Source organism: Protopterus annectens, chromosome 2.part2 (genome assembly GCF_019279795.1).
Source record: "Protopterus annectens isolate FY-2018-M chromosome 2.part2, PAN1.0, whole genome shotgun sequence".
In the NCBI taxonomy this organism is placed as follows: domain Eukaryota; kingdom Metazoa; phylum Chordata; order Ceratodontiformes; family Protopteridae; genus Protopterus; species Protopterus annectens.
In genome coordinates this window covers 908,317,715-908,333,786 of record NC_056730.1, presented here as the reverse complement: position 1 = coordinate 908,333,786, position 16,072 = coordinate 908,317,715, and the positions used below count along the sequence as shown (strand labels likewise).

The window sequence follows — 16,072 nt, the reverse complement described above, 5'->3', positions numbered from 1 at the left end:
CTTTTTGGGTTTTATACCCTGATCGCCATGGAAGATTAAACAGTAACCCACGCAGGACCCAAGACTTTGATAATCAGGCCGACTGAGGGCTACTTGCAAGCAGATAACCCAAATGTAATTACTGCAACTGTGAAACACAAAGAACATCCTAATTTTCTATCCAAGGGAAAACACAAAATTTCAGTTTTAACATTTTCTGGAAAGTTTTGAGAACACAACCAAGCTAACCTACACCAACAGAATCATAAGTGCATTTCAATCAATGAATAGCCACTTGAGACATAGACGCAAAGTACAGTTGTGTACACTTATTAGATGTTAGAGTGTATTCACTGTTGCAGTCATTACATTTGGGTAATCCTGCTGGCAGGTTGCCCTCAGTCGGCCTAAATTCCAAAGTCCTGGGTCCTGCGTCGGTTGCTGTCGCCCCTTCCCTGACGTCAGGGGTATAAAAGATGCAGCCAACGCCATTTTCTTCAGTTTTTCTTGCCCCAGATGTCAGGTGCCCCCAAAAGGGTAGGCTAAATGTATACATATAAAACATACATGCACCAAAAGAAATTTTACCTTCATCTACAAGCAAATACACCACATAGGTTGTACAGATCAGAGAAGTAAAGATAAGTTCCAGCAGAAATAAGGGGGATGGCAGGTGGATAACCTGGACTGCAACAGTGAATACACTCGAACATCTACATTTATGGTAAGTGCACACAACTGTACTATGTTCTTAGTGTTTCACTGTTGCAGTCATTACATTTGGGTAGAGTCCTGCAGATGTACTTGGTAAGTCAGAGCTGTGTCCCACAATGTCATGGCTAGTGTGCAAAGGGGGTAAGAATGTGTGCCCCCCTGCTTGTTTATATAGACATGACCGTGGTGTTGTCTGTCTTTATCAGTAGTTGTCCCAGATGAAGAAGGTCCTTGAAGGCTGTCAGGGCATTTTGAACAGCTAGCATCTCTTTTTGATTGATATGTAGATGCATTTGGTTTGAGGACCATGTGCCCTGAATGCATCTTCATGCCATGTGGGCCCCCCAGGCATAATCTGATGCATCCGTTGTTAGTGTCTGCCTGGCTGGGGAAATGTGAATGGCTGTCCCTTGTTCTGGAGACAAGCCTTTGCTCACCATCGAAACTCCTGTTGCAGGCAGGGAATGAGAGTAATCATTGTTTCCAGGCTGTGGCAATGTTGAGTCCTAACACTTTTTAGGTACCACTGAAGTTTCCTCATATGCAGTCTTGCACATGGAATTAGTAGGATGCAGGATGCCATAAAGCCCAAAGCCTGAAATTTTTTTCTTGCAGATAACTGGGCCTTTGTTGCCAACATTTTGAAATAGGTAGTCAGTTGCCGTTGTTTGTCTGGCGTGAGATAAGCCATCTGGGCAGTTGTATTCAAGCTTGCACCCAGGAATATTATCTCTTGAGAGGGTACTAGTTTTGATTTATTTTTGTTGACTGTGTACCCTAGGCATGTTAGAAGTCTGTTCACAAACGCTAGATATTGATGAAGAATGTCTGTGTTCTCTGCTTGAATTAGACAGTCGTCCAAGTAATGATATATCTGTATTCTTCTTTGTCTGCAGAATGCAATTACTGGTGCCAGGCACTTTGTAAAGACCCTGGGCGCAGTAGATAAGCCAAAGGGCAGTGCAGAGAATTGGTAGTGCATTGAACCAGCCTTGAATCTGAGGTATCTTCTGCACGATTGTCTGATTGGAACATGCAGGTATGCCTCTTTTAGGTCTAAAGTCACAAGCCAAGCATTCTTGCCCAGCATGGGCAGAAGCTGCTGCAAAATCAACATTTTGAATTTTGGAATATCCAGGAATGTGTTCAGAATTGATAGGTCCAGTAATGGTCTCCAGGCCTTGTCCTTTCTGGGTACCAAGAACAGTAGAGTAAAATCCTTGTCCCTGCTCTTGCTGTGGTACTTGCTGAATGGCCCCCATGTCCATGAGGGATGAAACTTGTTTTTTGCCTCTGCCCATTGATTTTTTTTGGCAGATCTGGCCAGCCGTTTGCCTTTGGCAGAGTATGGAAATGGAATTTGTAGCCTTTTGACACTATATTTAGAACCCACTTGTCCTGGGTTATAATGTGCCAATTTTGAGCAAAAAGTTGTAATTTTCCCCCTAAGGGTGCTGCCAGAAGATAACTGCTTGGTGCAGGCAGGAGAAAGTCATTGGGATTGTTTTCTGTATGTTTGTGATTTATCTTCTCCAGCTTTGGAGGTAGAAGCACCCCACTGCTTTGACCTACAAGAATCTTGCACCTGGGATCTGCCCCTTTGAGTTCTGTCTGACACAGGAAAGGACCATTTTTTTGTAGGCCAGTGTCTACTACCACCTAGGTGGCTGTACTTGTAAAAAATCTGACAGTTTGCCTAGATTTAGCTTTGTCCTCCATTTTCTTTAACACCTCTTCTGCCTTAATACCAAACAAAGTATCATGCTGTAAAGGTGCATCTAGTAATTTAACTTTAACATGATCGGGCAGATTTTGTTCCTTTAACCAAGCATGCCTCCTAATTACAGAACCTGTCGGCCATGCAGGAGGCCTCCAGAGAATCAAAACCACATTGCAAAGTATGCTTTCCAACTTGTTCAGCTGCATGCAATAAATCCTGCATTTCTTTGTTTTCTGCACATTCAGAATTTACCAACATTTTCTGTTTAAGCAGTGCCTTAACATATTTCTGATATTTGAGCATATGAAACTGACAGTTTAAGGCCCTTATATCCAAGGTAGCAGATGTGTAAATCTTTTTTCCCCATCTATCCAGTGCCCTAGAATCTCTGTCAGAGGGGGTAGGGTTTTTTGCAGTGGAAGCCTTAACCCCTTTGGGTCCCTGATAAATTGTTTCTGGGTCTGCAGTAGGGTTTTTGAAAAGGAATTTACAGAGTCAGAAACCCTGCAGTATCTGTCAGGCTTAACAGGAGCTGGAGGTAAGGGGTCAGGGGTCAGACTAGACCTCTGAAAACACATCATCTACAATGTCTAACACAGGTGAAATAGCTAGAGGCCTGTGTTGAGGTAGTACAAGGAAGTCCCTGAGCCTCTTAGATTCTGAAAAATCTTGGCTCTCCCAGTGGAAATGCTCCCTCATGGTATGCAAGGTTTCCCCAAAAGAGTAGTCCTCAGGAGGAGTAGCTGAAGGAATAGATTCTTCAGCATCAGAATCCTCATAGGGGGAAGTGAATATTCCTGATCAGAAGAGGAATCAGAGGAAATGGAAACCTGATCTGAAGATTCATAGTCTGTCTCTTGCCTAGGCCTCTTATCAGGAGAGGGATGGGAAACCCCTGATCAAGGTAATGAAGTCTTCGGCTATTTTGAGCATCTGTTTTTTGGGCATGGAGGTGTCTGTCCATGTGGCTGGTGAACTTGTTTCTTCATCTTTAAAGGTGCTTTAGTCTTTGCCTTTGAAGCTGAAGTCGGTTTAATGTATAACTGTTTAGGTCTGAATACACCCTCAGAAGCCGATGCCTGCTCAGCGGCTCCGGACCCATCTGAGGGAATAGTCTCAGAGGCTCCAATACCTTGAGTTTCCAGCGGCCTGACCAACTCCACGTGGGAGTCGGTAGCAGCCTGCGACTCTAAAGTAGCGGGTGTCAGGGGCTGCGAAAGCGGCTCACTGAGAACCAGCGACTGGCTTAGGAGAAGCTTCGTAGTCGGTTTTGGACATCAGTTGCCTGTCTTTTTCTTTGCGTTTTTTGTGAACTCCGGTAGGCGGATGGTTATCCAACGACATTGTATAGTTAAATCTGCACCCAAAATAGCTTAATGCAAAATCGTACCAACGATTAATAGTGCGTTGGGTTAAATCTAGCACAAAACCGACAACTTGAAACGTCGTGGTCAAGGCCTAGGCAAGGAATACAGTAAGAATGAAAGTCCTTATGAGGTATTTGCTTCCCACAAGAAATAAAATTATTAACATTTTCTGACATCGGTCTGGAGCAAGAAAAAAAGTTTCCACAATGGGGTACTTAGCTTTTAATGAAGACTTCGGATCTGAAACTCAAACACGAAAATCTCAGGAGTCAGCCGACCGGCACTTGAAAACTGCTTCTGGCACTGCGCGGCAAGAAAAACTAAGAAAATGGCGTCGGCTGCATCTTTTATACCCCTGACGACCTGACGTCAGGGAAATGGCGACAGCAACCGACGCAGGACCCAAGGCTTTGGAATTCAGGCCGACTGAGGGCAACCTGACAGCAGGATTACCCAAATGTAATGACTGAAACAGTGAAACACAAAGAACATCCATATTATACAAGGCAGATTTCTCCTCAGAACAGAAAACATGCCTTGATAATTCCACATATTCTCAATGGAGGCAAGCATAAACTTTTAAACATACGAGCTTGACAGCTGAGAATTCTACAAATAAGTGCTACAAAATAATACACTTTTTTCCCCAAATCTAGCAAAAGCTTTCCCAGTCTTGACAGAAGGACAGGGCTTGGAATTAACCAAATGTTTAATGGCAGCTGGGTGCATTAAAGCAATAGCTGCAGAGTCTAGTCTAGGATGTGTATAAAAACATATAAGAATGATGATCTTTATACAATATATCTGCTTTCTTGAGGACAGCAGGCTGGTTGTCAGGCAAGTTGCAGGCTATGAAAAACATCCCCTCAGTGCAAAAAGAACAAGAATTGGGGAAGGTTTTGAAAATTACAGTTGATAAAAATCATATTATTTCTTTGGAGACTGTGGAATACCATTATGATCCCACTGAAGCAAACATTTTATTCTGCAAATCATCTCAGAGAAAGAATTCTTCAAAGGGACTAGCCAAAGCCACACACAACACAGAATCTGAAATCAGAAATCAGAGGAGACAATATTATTGGTCTCTTCACAATCTTTCTGGGTTTCAAATCCTTGAACTTCTTTAGAAAAAGATTTTTTTTCTTTTACCAGAAATAGCCAAACTGGAAGGGTCGAGAACCTGAAATAAACCCTGAACTACTGCCAGTAAATTACTTCTGTCCAAAGTGACAGGAGAGAGAAGAAGAAATAGATCTTAAATATGCGCTTCTTTTTGACAAGAATTTAGGAAGAAGCAGACACTTCTCCAGGAAAAATATCCCTAGGGATAGCATTCTGGCTAGGCAGAGTGGCAGTCCCTATCCCTTCTCCCAGTACTGATAAAAATCTCTCTCCATTGCTGTCCAGGGCACTCACATAACATAGAGAGTTGTCTAACCACCAGTCCATGATGGTGCTGGTAGGGACTACACCAGAGGGAGACAGGGAAAAAGAGGAATGCCTGAGAAACCAATAATGGTTACAGAAGCATCCTCTAACTGTGGCTGAAGAAATTTAGCAGCCTGCTGTGGTAACAAAGGCAGTTCACTATTTTTTTTTTCATTTTGTGGCTAGAAGAGGAAAGAATCAATCAATGAACTGGTGGGTTGTTCCATAGTTAAGCCAAAAAAGATGGCCAATTACCAGAAAAGCTTGCCATCAACAGGTGATAAAACAGGTAAGTAGTAAACAAAAAAAAAAAAAAAACTTTTCCCTTTACGACATTCCAAAAAGCACTTTTAACACTTTCCCCAGTCCCCAAATGTAAAACAATTCAACATTTACCACAGAAAATTTGTTTTTAGATCAGATTTAACTACAAAAGTAAAAAGTAATTATGCAATTTAAGAGTAATTGAAAGTCATACAACAGTAAATGAAAACACCTTTTCCTCTCTCTAAAATAAATATTTTACAAATAAAGGTAAAATTTCCATCAGAAAAGGAAAAGCGGAAGTTTTTTTCCTCTGAAGTGAAATGTGTACTTAACACTAGAACCTTTCATTCAGGTCAGTCCGATACAATCTGTGGGACCCTTGAGCAGCTTGTTGGATCACACGCTGAAGCACTAGTGGTTTAGCCTCATGGCCCTTCAAGATTTCCCTCCCATGATGCACTAGTGTCTCAAGATATCTCAGATCTACTTTGAGGTCCGGCTGATACAAGTAGAAATATAAGCATGCAGGAGCATTTGCAAATGGTTTACTATCAAAAACACGAAAATCACTTAAGCGAACAGTGATTTCCACGACAAATAACGTCGACTCATACATATTAATTAGGTTGTATGGTCGATGCAACAAAGCCAACAATTTCTGTTGATCATACTTTGTAAATCCCCCATTTACATCGATGCTGCGAGTCCCTGCCCTGTGTACATCCTTCTAAATGGACACACACATGAACGTCGACATTCCGACTGTCGCTCCTACCATGTTTGAGGAGGAGGCTGTCGTGCATGTGAATGTCGATCTTTTGACTGTAAACCTTTGCAAACTCTATTAAAGAAAACAAATCCTTCAGGTCCTACAAGTATAAGGAAGGGGGATGGAGGGTGGGTTGTCTTATCAGACAGACATGAATGAAAGGATATAGCATTATGGCAGGTGCACAACTTTCATACTATATTCATTCAGTTCGTCTGATCTGACTTGTGGGTCAAAATCCCAAGCTACCTGAAGAACAGGGTGACATTATGACAAGAGATCTTTCAGGACACAGCGCTAAGGAAAACAGAAATAGAATTTAACTTGTACTGTATGGATGGAAGATCAAGTGGCAGCTGTCCAGATGTCATCTACTGAATAACATCTAAAAAAGGTGGTAGAAGTTGCCATTGCCACCGTACAAGCGTAAAGGTTTGCTTGGCAAAGGCCCGTCATGTGAGGTATAAAAAAAGGTTTACCTCTGAATTGTCATCCGCCCTGTTCGACGTGCATAACGCCAAAAGTACGGTTGCAAAAAACAACAATGCCGATTCACCATGTGTTTGCATGGCAAATAAGTGAATGCTTTTTTGCCATTCAAACATGTGGATCAAATGTCGGAAATGGCTTTCCAGCAAACTATTTTCGACATCTGATCCTTCGAAGTTCTCCATATTTCGGTAATACAGGTCGCACAACCGGACGATCGCACATACCATGTGTGACAAAATGAAGGTAAACCATAAAAAAAAAATGATATACTCAAAGCCACCTAGAAAGGTAACCTTAGAAACTTTCCATCCTAACTTACTGGATGCAACAGAAATAAATAACTGTGAATCTTTCCTAAAGGTTTTGGCTCTGTGGAAGTAAAAGTATAATTGTTTATGCACATCCAAGGTATGGGGAATACCCTCCTCTTTACTGGAATAATTGAGAAAGAAGACTGGAAGATGTATGGGTTGCAACATGTTCAATTCAGAAGCTATTTTAGGAAAAAAAAGACTGTTTTGTCCGGATTGATGGAATACTAAAGTAAGAGGCAGAAGATGAAAGCATATGAAACTTCGACACTCTACCAGACATGATGGCTACCAAAGAATCTCTTCCAGGAAAGCCACTTTCATCAAACAGATGAAGCTAGTTTGGAACAGTGGCTTGATCAAAACCTTTAGAACCATGTTTAAATCCTAAGGAAGGAACCAGTTTGCTGACTGGAGATCGGCGTAAAAAGACTCTTCCGAGAAATGTTTTACAAAGCTTGTGCGAGGCAGGAGTGCTTTCCTGATGCCACATGCAAAAATTAGAAATAGCGGTTAGTAGCACTAACTATACACAAATTATATCCGGAATCAAATATATCTACTTGGAAGCAAAGGATGTCTGCAATCAATGCTGAGAAATGATTGATAGTCTGGAAAGAGACCAATAAAATGAATCTTCTCCATTTATTACTGTAGAGGTTTTATGGCTAGACCTCTTTTGGGAGGCTAATATTTTGACCACCTCCAAAAAGAGAAGGACTTGTCTTTGGCCATTACTGGAACGAGAGAAACTAAGAAGTTAGCTTTAGGCTGTGGAGATCCAGATGAGGCTTCCCAGAGGGGTGCGAGAAAAGATCCTGCACTGGATCCAAAATCAGGGGAGGTTCTCAAAAATGAGATCTGAGAAGGGGAAAACAAATCTGTTTGTGCCAGAAGACAACTGAGGATGACACTGGCCTTGCACATGACTGCTTTCTGTATGAACCTAGGCATCAGGGGGCAAACGTGGGAAAACATAAAGAAGACTAGGAGACCATTACTGGTGCAGATTACCCCTCAGTAACAGTCTAGGAGGAGGGATCATGCTGAAATTTCTGCTGCGTTTCAGTGTTGTATGGGGAGGCAAAGAGTGCAGCAGGTAAAGCCTCAATGATTGAAGATCTGGGTTGCTATCGCTAGACAGAAGAACCACTCATCAAATATCAGAGGGGACCTGTTCAGCCTGCCCACAAGGCAGCTGAAATCTCCTGGAGTGTGTGGTGCTATCAGAAAGCAGTGTGGGGCCATCACCTACTGCCAAGCCCTCCTTGCTTTCAGACATAAGGGATGGGAATCTGTTCCTCCTTATTTGTTGATATATCAAATCACAGTCATTTTTGTCAATTTAGACAGAAATCACACCCAGGGAGAGGAAGTCCTACAGTTTCTTCAACAGGAGGATTGCCCTCATCTCTAGGAGGCTGATGTGAATACTGACCTCAGTGCCTGTCCAAAGACATTGGACTATCCCTCCCACTGCCCCCCTACAAAATGAGGAAGCGTCTGTGGTCATGACCGCCACAGTGGATGGTGGAAAGAAGGGCCTGGAGAGGGAATCATTGGGGAATCCGCCCACCACCAGAAATATTTCTTGCAGGTATTGGTTATAGAGATAAGTTTGGAGAGAGGATGTAGACTCAGATCATTGCACATGTATGAGTCATTATTGTATCCGCATGTGGTAATGTGCAAACTGAACCATTAGAACTGACGACACCATCAGCCCCAAAACTGTGAGAACTACAGCAGTGGTGGGGAAGAAATGTGAAGTACAGCTTGCAGTGCCCTCCTAAAAAAATGTGAATCAAATCAGAAAGGAAGGAAACTATGGGTACTGTACTGTTCAGATGACGTTTGAATGTTTATGGAAATGGACTGGCACAACCTGAGCAGGTAGTCCCTGGCCTTCATGACAGACTCATTTGTGGGGACAGCTAAAAGCCAGTTGTCCAAATACAGGAAAACTCTGCATCTCTGGAGATACAGATGAGCCACTAAGGCACCAATACATTTGGTAATCACCCTGGGTACTGACAGACCAAAAATAAAAGGCTCAAAATAGATAATAGCCAGCTCTCAGCCAAAGGTGACGGAACCTCCTTGACTTTTCTGCAACCTTGATGTAAAGGTAGGCATCTTGAAGGTCCAGCAAGCATACCTAGTTGTTCTGAGACAGAAAAATATCCATTGTACCATGACCATCTTGACCTGGGTCTTCCATACGTAGTTGTTTACATGGCTAAAGTCCACTATGGGCCTGAGGTCATAATTTTATTTTGGAACCACAAAGTTTCTTGAAAAAAAATGGCCCTCTCGTGTCTAGTGGGACCTCCTGGACAGCTCTATTGGAGTGTAACAAGGCGATTTCTCTTTCTACTGCTTTGACCTGATTTGTTGATGTATCTGGCAGAAGCTGTTGAGGATCTGGAAGCGGGAGGAAAAAGATAAAGCAATAGCCTCTGAATATAATCCCTCTGACCCATATGTCTTCTGTGATGGCCTCCCACACAGCTGGGTAAAGGGACAGATGATTCCCAGCTAACTCCAGAGGGGAGCAATCAGGCAGCCCTTAAGGAACATTCTGGCTGCCTGTCAGAAAAGGGCTCAAGACATCCCTGGTTTTACAGACCACCTCTGCCTTGGAGCCTGCCTCTATTACCAGAGCTAACTCTGCTACATCTGTCTCACCAAAAGATGTTTCATACTACTTACGTTTAAACTTTCTGAACCAGAGTGAATGTAGTTCACTTCTGGTTTCTACTATATGATCTCTGAAGGGCCTCAAATTTCACTCAAATGGTATAGTGCATCTTGCTTGCACTTCTGCATTTTTTCTTTCACAAATGGACCAGACAACAATGATCTGTCAAAGGAGGCACTAGCGAAGGATCCTTTGAAGTTGTCCATGAAGTCACAGAGGTGCAGCTCTAACTTGACACTTCATAGCTACATCAGCTCCAGCTGTCCTAGCCACTCCATCTACCATGTTGTGTATGAGACGCATGAAGAGGTTCTTAATATTGAGCATGGTTGCCAAGGTCACTTCCAATTGATTCCTGGACTCCTAATTCAAGGAACTTCCACAGTAGTTAGTACTTGCCACACCAAATCCCTCTTGAAGCAATTTGTATGAGTGGTGTAGCCCAGGGTCCTTAAGATAAAAGTGTCTAAAGCATATGCCTGCTTCTGCAACCTATCCCATCACCCAGATCTCTTTATTAAGAGGAAGGATACAAGCTGAACTGTATATCAGCCCTTTCCAAGCTGCTTTTTCCAGAACAATTGAATGTACTGGGGGAAATAGGGGATCCTTCTCTATCATGAGATGCGACAGACTCAGACAGGGAGTCTTTGTGCTTCCATTTGCTCTTGTGACAAGTCAGGGGGATATAACTTGACTTCTTATAGAGGACTGTGTTTGGGGTACAGCAGAAGATTTCATGCCCAGAGGTCAACTTTGCCCCAAGAATGTCCAATGCGAGGAAGGCAAAAGGGAGTGAGAGTCACCTGCCGGAGCTGATCCCAAGGAGATCTGCACCTTTGCTATTTATGGAGAGACAATCATCTTCAAAACATGAAAGGCTATTCCGAACTCCACCAGATTTGAACATGCCACTCCAATAAGCAGATCAGTTTCCCTAAAAAGAAATGAACGGAGCAAAGGATAGAACCACAGAAGTGGAGAAGGTGAACAATCTACAGGACAGTATGAGGATTCAAAAGTTCAGCTTTCACATCCTCTGGTAAATTCTTAGTACACAAGAAAATTTCCTCCTAAATGATCCTGTAGCAGCTGTACTGGAGAAAGCATCATTAGCATCTTACAACCATTTGAAAGAGTGTTTAATAACACGAGACACAGATGAAAGTAAGGAATTTAATTATGCCTTTCTGTCAGAGGTAAGAAAGTAAGCAATTATGTTTTTCATATTGTCAAAGAAACCCACAAGACAATTAGACATGGAAGCTTGACAATTCACTGATCTGTAGGCTAAGTTGGAAGAAGTACATGCCTTATTCTCAAATCAATCAAAAGCTCTCCATCTTTGACAGAATGAGGTTACAATAACATGCGTTATCTAGAAAAAATTAATTTTGAAAGATAAATAACTGAATAATCTGCCCTGTGGTTTCTAAAGAGAAATTTGTGGGATTGTGGAACTTTACAGAATTTATCAGGTTTCTTAAGGGCTGGTAACTCACTGTCAGGAGAACCGATAGCTGCACTGAAGGCCTCTCCCAAGTCTGCTAAAATACGGAACACCGGCCGGTTGAGGAGAATCCACTTGTAACAATTCATAACACATTTGCTGGGGCACAGGCATTTCTTTTTGATCCCAGTTAACTCATTTATCCTGCTAATGGTGTCAAACTTCTGATCCATTACTCTATATGATGCCAAAAGCAATACAAAATGTGAATAGAAGCTGCAGCCGAATGCGGACCAGTGGCCTGTAAGCCAAGTCCAGGAGCAGACTGCAGCAATGCCAGCTTTCCTGTGGATCCAAATCTTTATGTAAAGTTAACTGTTTTGTGTTATGTACTTGATTAGAGTCATAAAGATGGATGTCATATCCATATATTTCACTTGCACACAAACCTAGAATAGAAGTAATGTAAATATCCATATCATCAAAAAACCTAAGGGAAAAAACAAACATCTCAACCCATTAAGAAGGATATCTAACACTCCACATCAAACTGTGTGGCAGCTGTGAGCAGAAGTCTATTTGAAGGAAAACTTCATTACACACAAAGACGTTCAAAATGCCCCAATAACTATGTGAGCAGTCCCACAACAAAATTATAAAACTTTAAAAGGACATTCAACATTACCTCCTTCTTGACCACCATGCGCAACTATAATGGGTGCCAATCCATCATCTTCAGAAAATAGGCTACCGGCTTTGCAGACACACTTTTCAATAATGGAGAGTAGTCTGTAATCTGAATAGCAGGCAACTACAGGCTTCACTACATCAACAGAAGTAGGAGTGTGGAGTTTCACATCATTCATATGTTCAGCATTCTCTGACTCCTGTAATGGTACTTCAACAGATGAGACATCTGAGTTTTCATCAGGGTTTCTTACCTTCTTAAAGAAGAAAACAAAAGCTCAGTTAAGGCACTTTTAATAATTATAATCCTAATCTGAATATTCATCCCTTACACAGCCTTAAAAAAACCCAGCACAGGTGACTTGAACAGAAGTGTTATGTACTCACCAGAACTATGCATCTGTGTTGTCCATTTTCATTCTTTCTCAACAAACGGGTTCAGGTCCAATCCTCAGATCTGATTCTGCCACTTTCTCTAGATTCTAGGATCTGAATTCCGAGCTCCTCCCTTACCCATAATGCCCCTGACAACTGTGTTACTGCAGACAGAGTTTGTTGCTATTATAAAGTATCACAACAAGGTATCTCAACACAGATGACATAAAAATGATAGCTGAAAGATCAGGAGCTCAAACAGGAATTATGGTTATCATCAATTCTGTTAGGTCTCTCCCAAAGACATGGATGGGGGAAGGTGGGAGGGAAGTTGAGGAAGAATGAAAATGGACAACACAGATGCATATTTATGGTGAGTACATAACTTTTGTATCCGATGATGTCATTTTCATTTGTTCCTCAATGAATGGGACAGTCTCCAGCTATGGTAACCTTGGGTGTCCCTCATGTTCCAGAGAACCACAGAACCAAATGGAGTTCTGTTTTGGAAATGATGAAAAATTTGTAATGAGCAATAACAGTGTGAGCTAGTGTGAGCATTAGACCATATGGCAGCTGCACAAATGTCATCAATGGAGGCTTTAGCCCAAAAAAGCAGCTGATGTAGCTATTGACCTAGTTGACTGTGCTTTTGGTCATCTGAGTAAGGTTAGGCCTCTCACGGAATAAACATAGGAAATACAATCTGTTATCCATTTGCCTAGTGTAGTTTTTGAGACTGGTCTTCCCATCTTATTACTAGAAAAGGAGACAATTGATCAGTTTTCCTAAATTCTTTAGTCCTGTGAAGGTAAAAGCGAAGTTGCCTATGCACATCTAAAAGGTGAAGGGTATATTCTTCTTTATTGCCAAAATGAGGAAAGAAAACTAACTGATCACTTGGTTGATGTCTGCTCACAGGCAGCTTTTGGTAAAAAAGTTTTCGTAGACGAGATGACTCAGCTATGTGAAAAATTGGTTTCAAAGAGAGTGCTTGGAGAGTTTCAGATACTCATCTTGCAGAACTTATGGGCACCAAAAGACCGTTTTCCAAGACAGAAACTTAAGGTCTGTTTTAGCTGAATGTTCAAAAGTAGAATGTACTAAAATCTGTAATATCCAAGTCAGGTCACAAAGTGGAGTGGGGTCCCTAATTGGAGGTCTAAGTAAAATGGTACCTTTAAGAAAGGCTTTACACAACTTAGATGAAGCTAAAGGAGATGCTTTATATCTCCAATGTGGTAGTTGAAGAAGGCTGTAAACTGAACTTTGATGATGGAGAAACTTGCCCCGCTTTGAAAGATGGAGTCAAGGAAATCTTAAACAGCCGGGAGTGGAGCAGTGAACGGATCTAAGTCTATCTAATGAGCCCAAAAGGAAAACCTCTTCCATTTACTCTCATAAATCTTCCTAGTTGAATGTTTGTGGGATGAAATAAAAAAAAAAGGTCAACTTGAGGCCTGCAATATCCAGATGAGTGACAGAAGGTCTGGACTGGAATCCAGTGTCCAAGAAGGATATACTAAGCAAAACCATAGGAAGGGAAACTATACTTGCCGAGGTGAGAAGGGGGCAATGAAGATTACTCTGCTCCTCAATTAAGAGTGCTTTCTGAAGAAACTGAGGAATAGAGGCAGGGGAGGGTAAGCATAAAGGAGACTGGAGGGCCAAACATGGACAGCATCTCTTGGTGAATGCCCCTGAGGGGGAATTAGGGCAAAGAACCTGGTCCATTTGTTGTTGAGGGGATGTCATTTGTGGGAAATAGTATTGTTGTGTAAAATCTTACCATAACTTTAGAGGTCCTTCCCTTCTATATGTTGCTGTATCCATAACACAAGGGAGTCTGCCTCTGGTAGACTCACGTACGTCTGGCCATTCTACAAAAGACCAATGCTACCGGTAGGGTGCGTGTGACATCCCGCATCTCTCGCTGCAGACGTCGCTCATAAATGGACATCGGGTACAAAACGGAAGTCAGCACGCACCTACCTCAGAATTGAATGCGGTCGGAATCAGCGACTACGGAGTGGGTACTTCAGGAGTCAGGCAAGTGTGAGAGGGAAGGCTGAGTGGGAAACTATAAAGCAGCATATAAATGAGAAAAAAATCTAAAGTTGGTAAAATTTTACACAGTACAATGTCCTTCTGTTCATATGTTGCTGTATCCATAACACAAGGGAGAGTGCAAAAGCTACTGTACTAAGATTTGGGTGGAGGAGCAGAAGCATTTTCCACAAACCCATGAAGGATGTCTCTGGTAAACCCTGCTCTGGCTCTAGAAATGATGTCCAGCTTGTAGTGTTTGATGAAGGTATGGACAGAGGACCATGTAGCTGCTTATAAAACAGCAGCTGTATCCAGACCCTTGAAAAAGGTCCCAGGAGGAGGACACTGCCCTAGTGGAGTGCACTTTTACTGGATAGGGAAGCCTTCTGCCATGGGTTGTATAACAAAAGGAGATGGTTTTAGATATCCAAGAGGATATGGTTTTGCTTGAAAACAGGGTGTACCAGGGCTCTTGGGTGGTAGGAGATGAAGAGCCTGTCCAATTTACAGATGGATTTGGTCTTAGCAAAATAGTATCAGAGTTGTCAGTGTACATCTAAGGAATGAAGTATCCTTTCCAACAGGTTTTGTGGGGAAAGGAAAATAGTTGTAGGTTGATGGTCTGATTCAAGGACAGTTCATTGGCCACTTTGGCCATGAAAGTTGGGTTGGTACGTAAACACATACTGTCCTTGTGGAAGACAGTAAATGGATAAGAGGCCATAAGGGCTTGAAGTTCCAAAACACTTCTGGCTGGCTGAAGTGATGGCTACCAAGAGAACAGTTTTCCAAGTACAGTGTTGGAGGGAACAGTCTTTGGCTGGCTCAAAGGGTGGAAGAGTCAACTTCTGCAGTACAAAATTCAGATCCCAAGGAGGAGGAATGGGCTTCCTTGGGGGTCTGATGTGCAGAACCCCTTTCAGCAAAAGTTTAACTTCTACCCTACAAGCCAAAGGTGGAGTGAGTGGCAGACACGAGGAGATGGCAGATAAATGGGTCTTGATGGAAGAAACAGATAGTCCAGACTTCATCAAATCACACAGGAAGATCAATACCTCTGGAGATTCTACTGCCAGGGGTTGTACATTGTGTTTTTGACACCAGACAGAAAATCTCTTCCAGTTTGAAAGGTAAGATTTCCTGGTAGTTGGTTTCTTGGCCTCCTGCAAAACCTGAAGCATGTCCTCGGTGTAGAGGTATCTGACGGGAATCAGCGCCCTATCACCCACAGTGCAAGGTTTAGGGTGGACAGTTGGGGGTTTAAGAGTGTTCCATTCTCCTGTGTGAGCAGGTCCATCTGGTGGGGTAACTTGCGGTGATTGCCCTTGGCTAGATGGAGTAAGAGGGGCAACTAATGCTGTCTTGCCAATAAGGAGTCACCAACAAGATTTGAGGTTGTTCTTTCTGAATTTTCAGCAGAACTTTTTGTATAAGAGGGAAGGGGGGAATGCATAAGCATACATCCCCTTCAAAGGGAATGAGTGTGCATCCACCCTCCATGCTTTGGGATGTGGTACCATGGAGCAGAAGGTTTGAAGCTGTCATGTTCATGGGGGAGGCAAACAGATTCACATCTGGAATACTCCATCGATGGACCAGGTCCTGGAACACATCTCTGTTTAGCATCCACTCGTGAGACAGAGTCACAGTTCTGTTTAAAGAATCTGCCATCCCATTGTCTGCTGAAGGTATGTAGACAGCTTGGATCTTGATTTGTCTCTCCAAGGCGATTTGCCATGCTTGCAGGGTCAACATTCACA

The 16,072-nt window shown here is 42.5% G+C and overlaps 1 protein-coding gene across 8 annotated transcripts in view; it reads right to left on the bottom strand.

The window, feature by feature from the left end:
* ZFYVE16 (zinc finger FYVE-type containing 16) overlaps positions 1-16,072 on the bottom strand; it is a 3,161,611-nt gene that overhangs the window by 1,800,846 nt on the left and 1,344,693 nt on the right. For 7 of the 8 annotated variants that reach the window (XM_044064228.1, XM_044064221.1, XM_044064224.1 and 4 more), the window contains one exon: positions 11,887-12,145. In XM_044064228.1, the coding sequence (XP_043920163.1) occupies positions 11,887-12,145 (259 nt within the window). The remainder of the gene's footprint in view (positions 1-11,886; positions 12,146-16,072) is intronic. The other variant, XM_044064226.1, reaches the window with a different exon arrangement.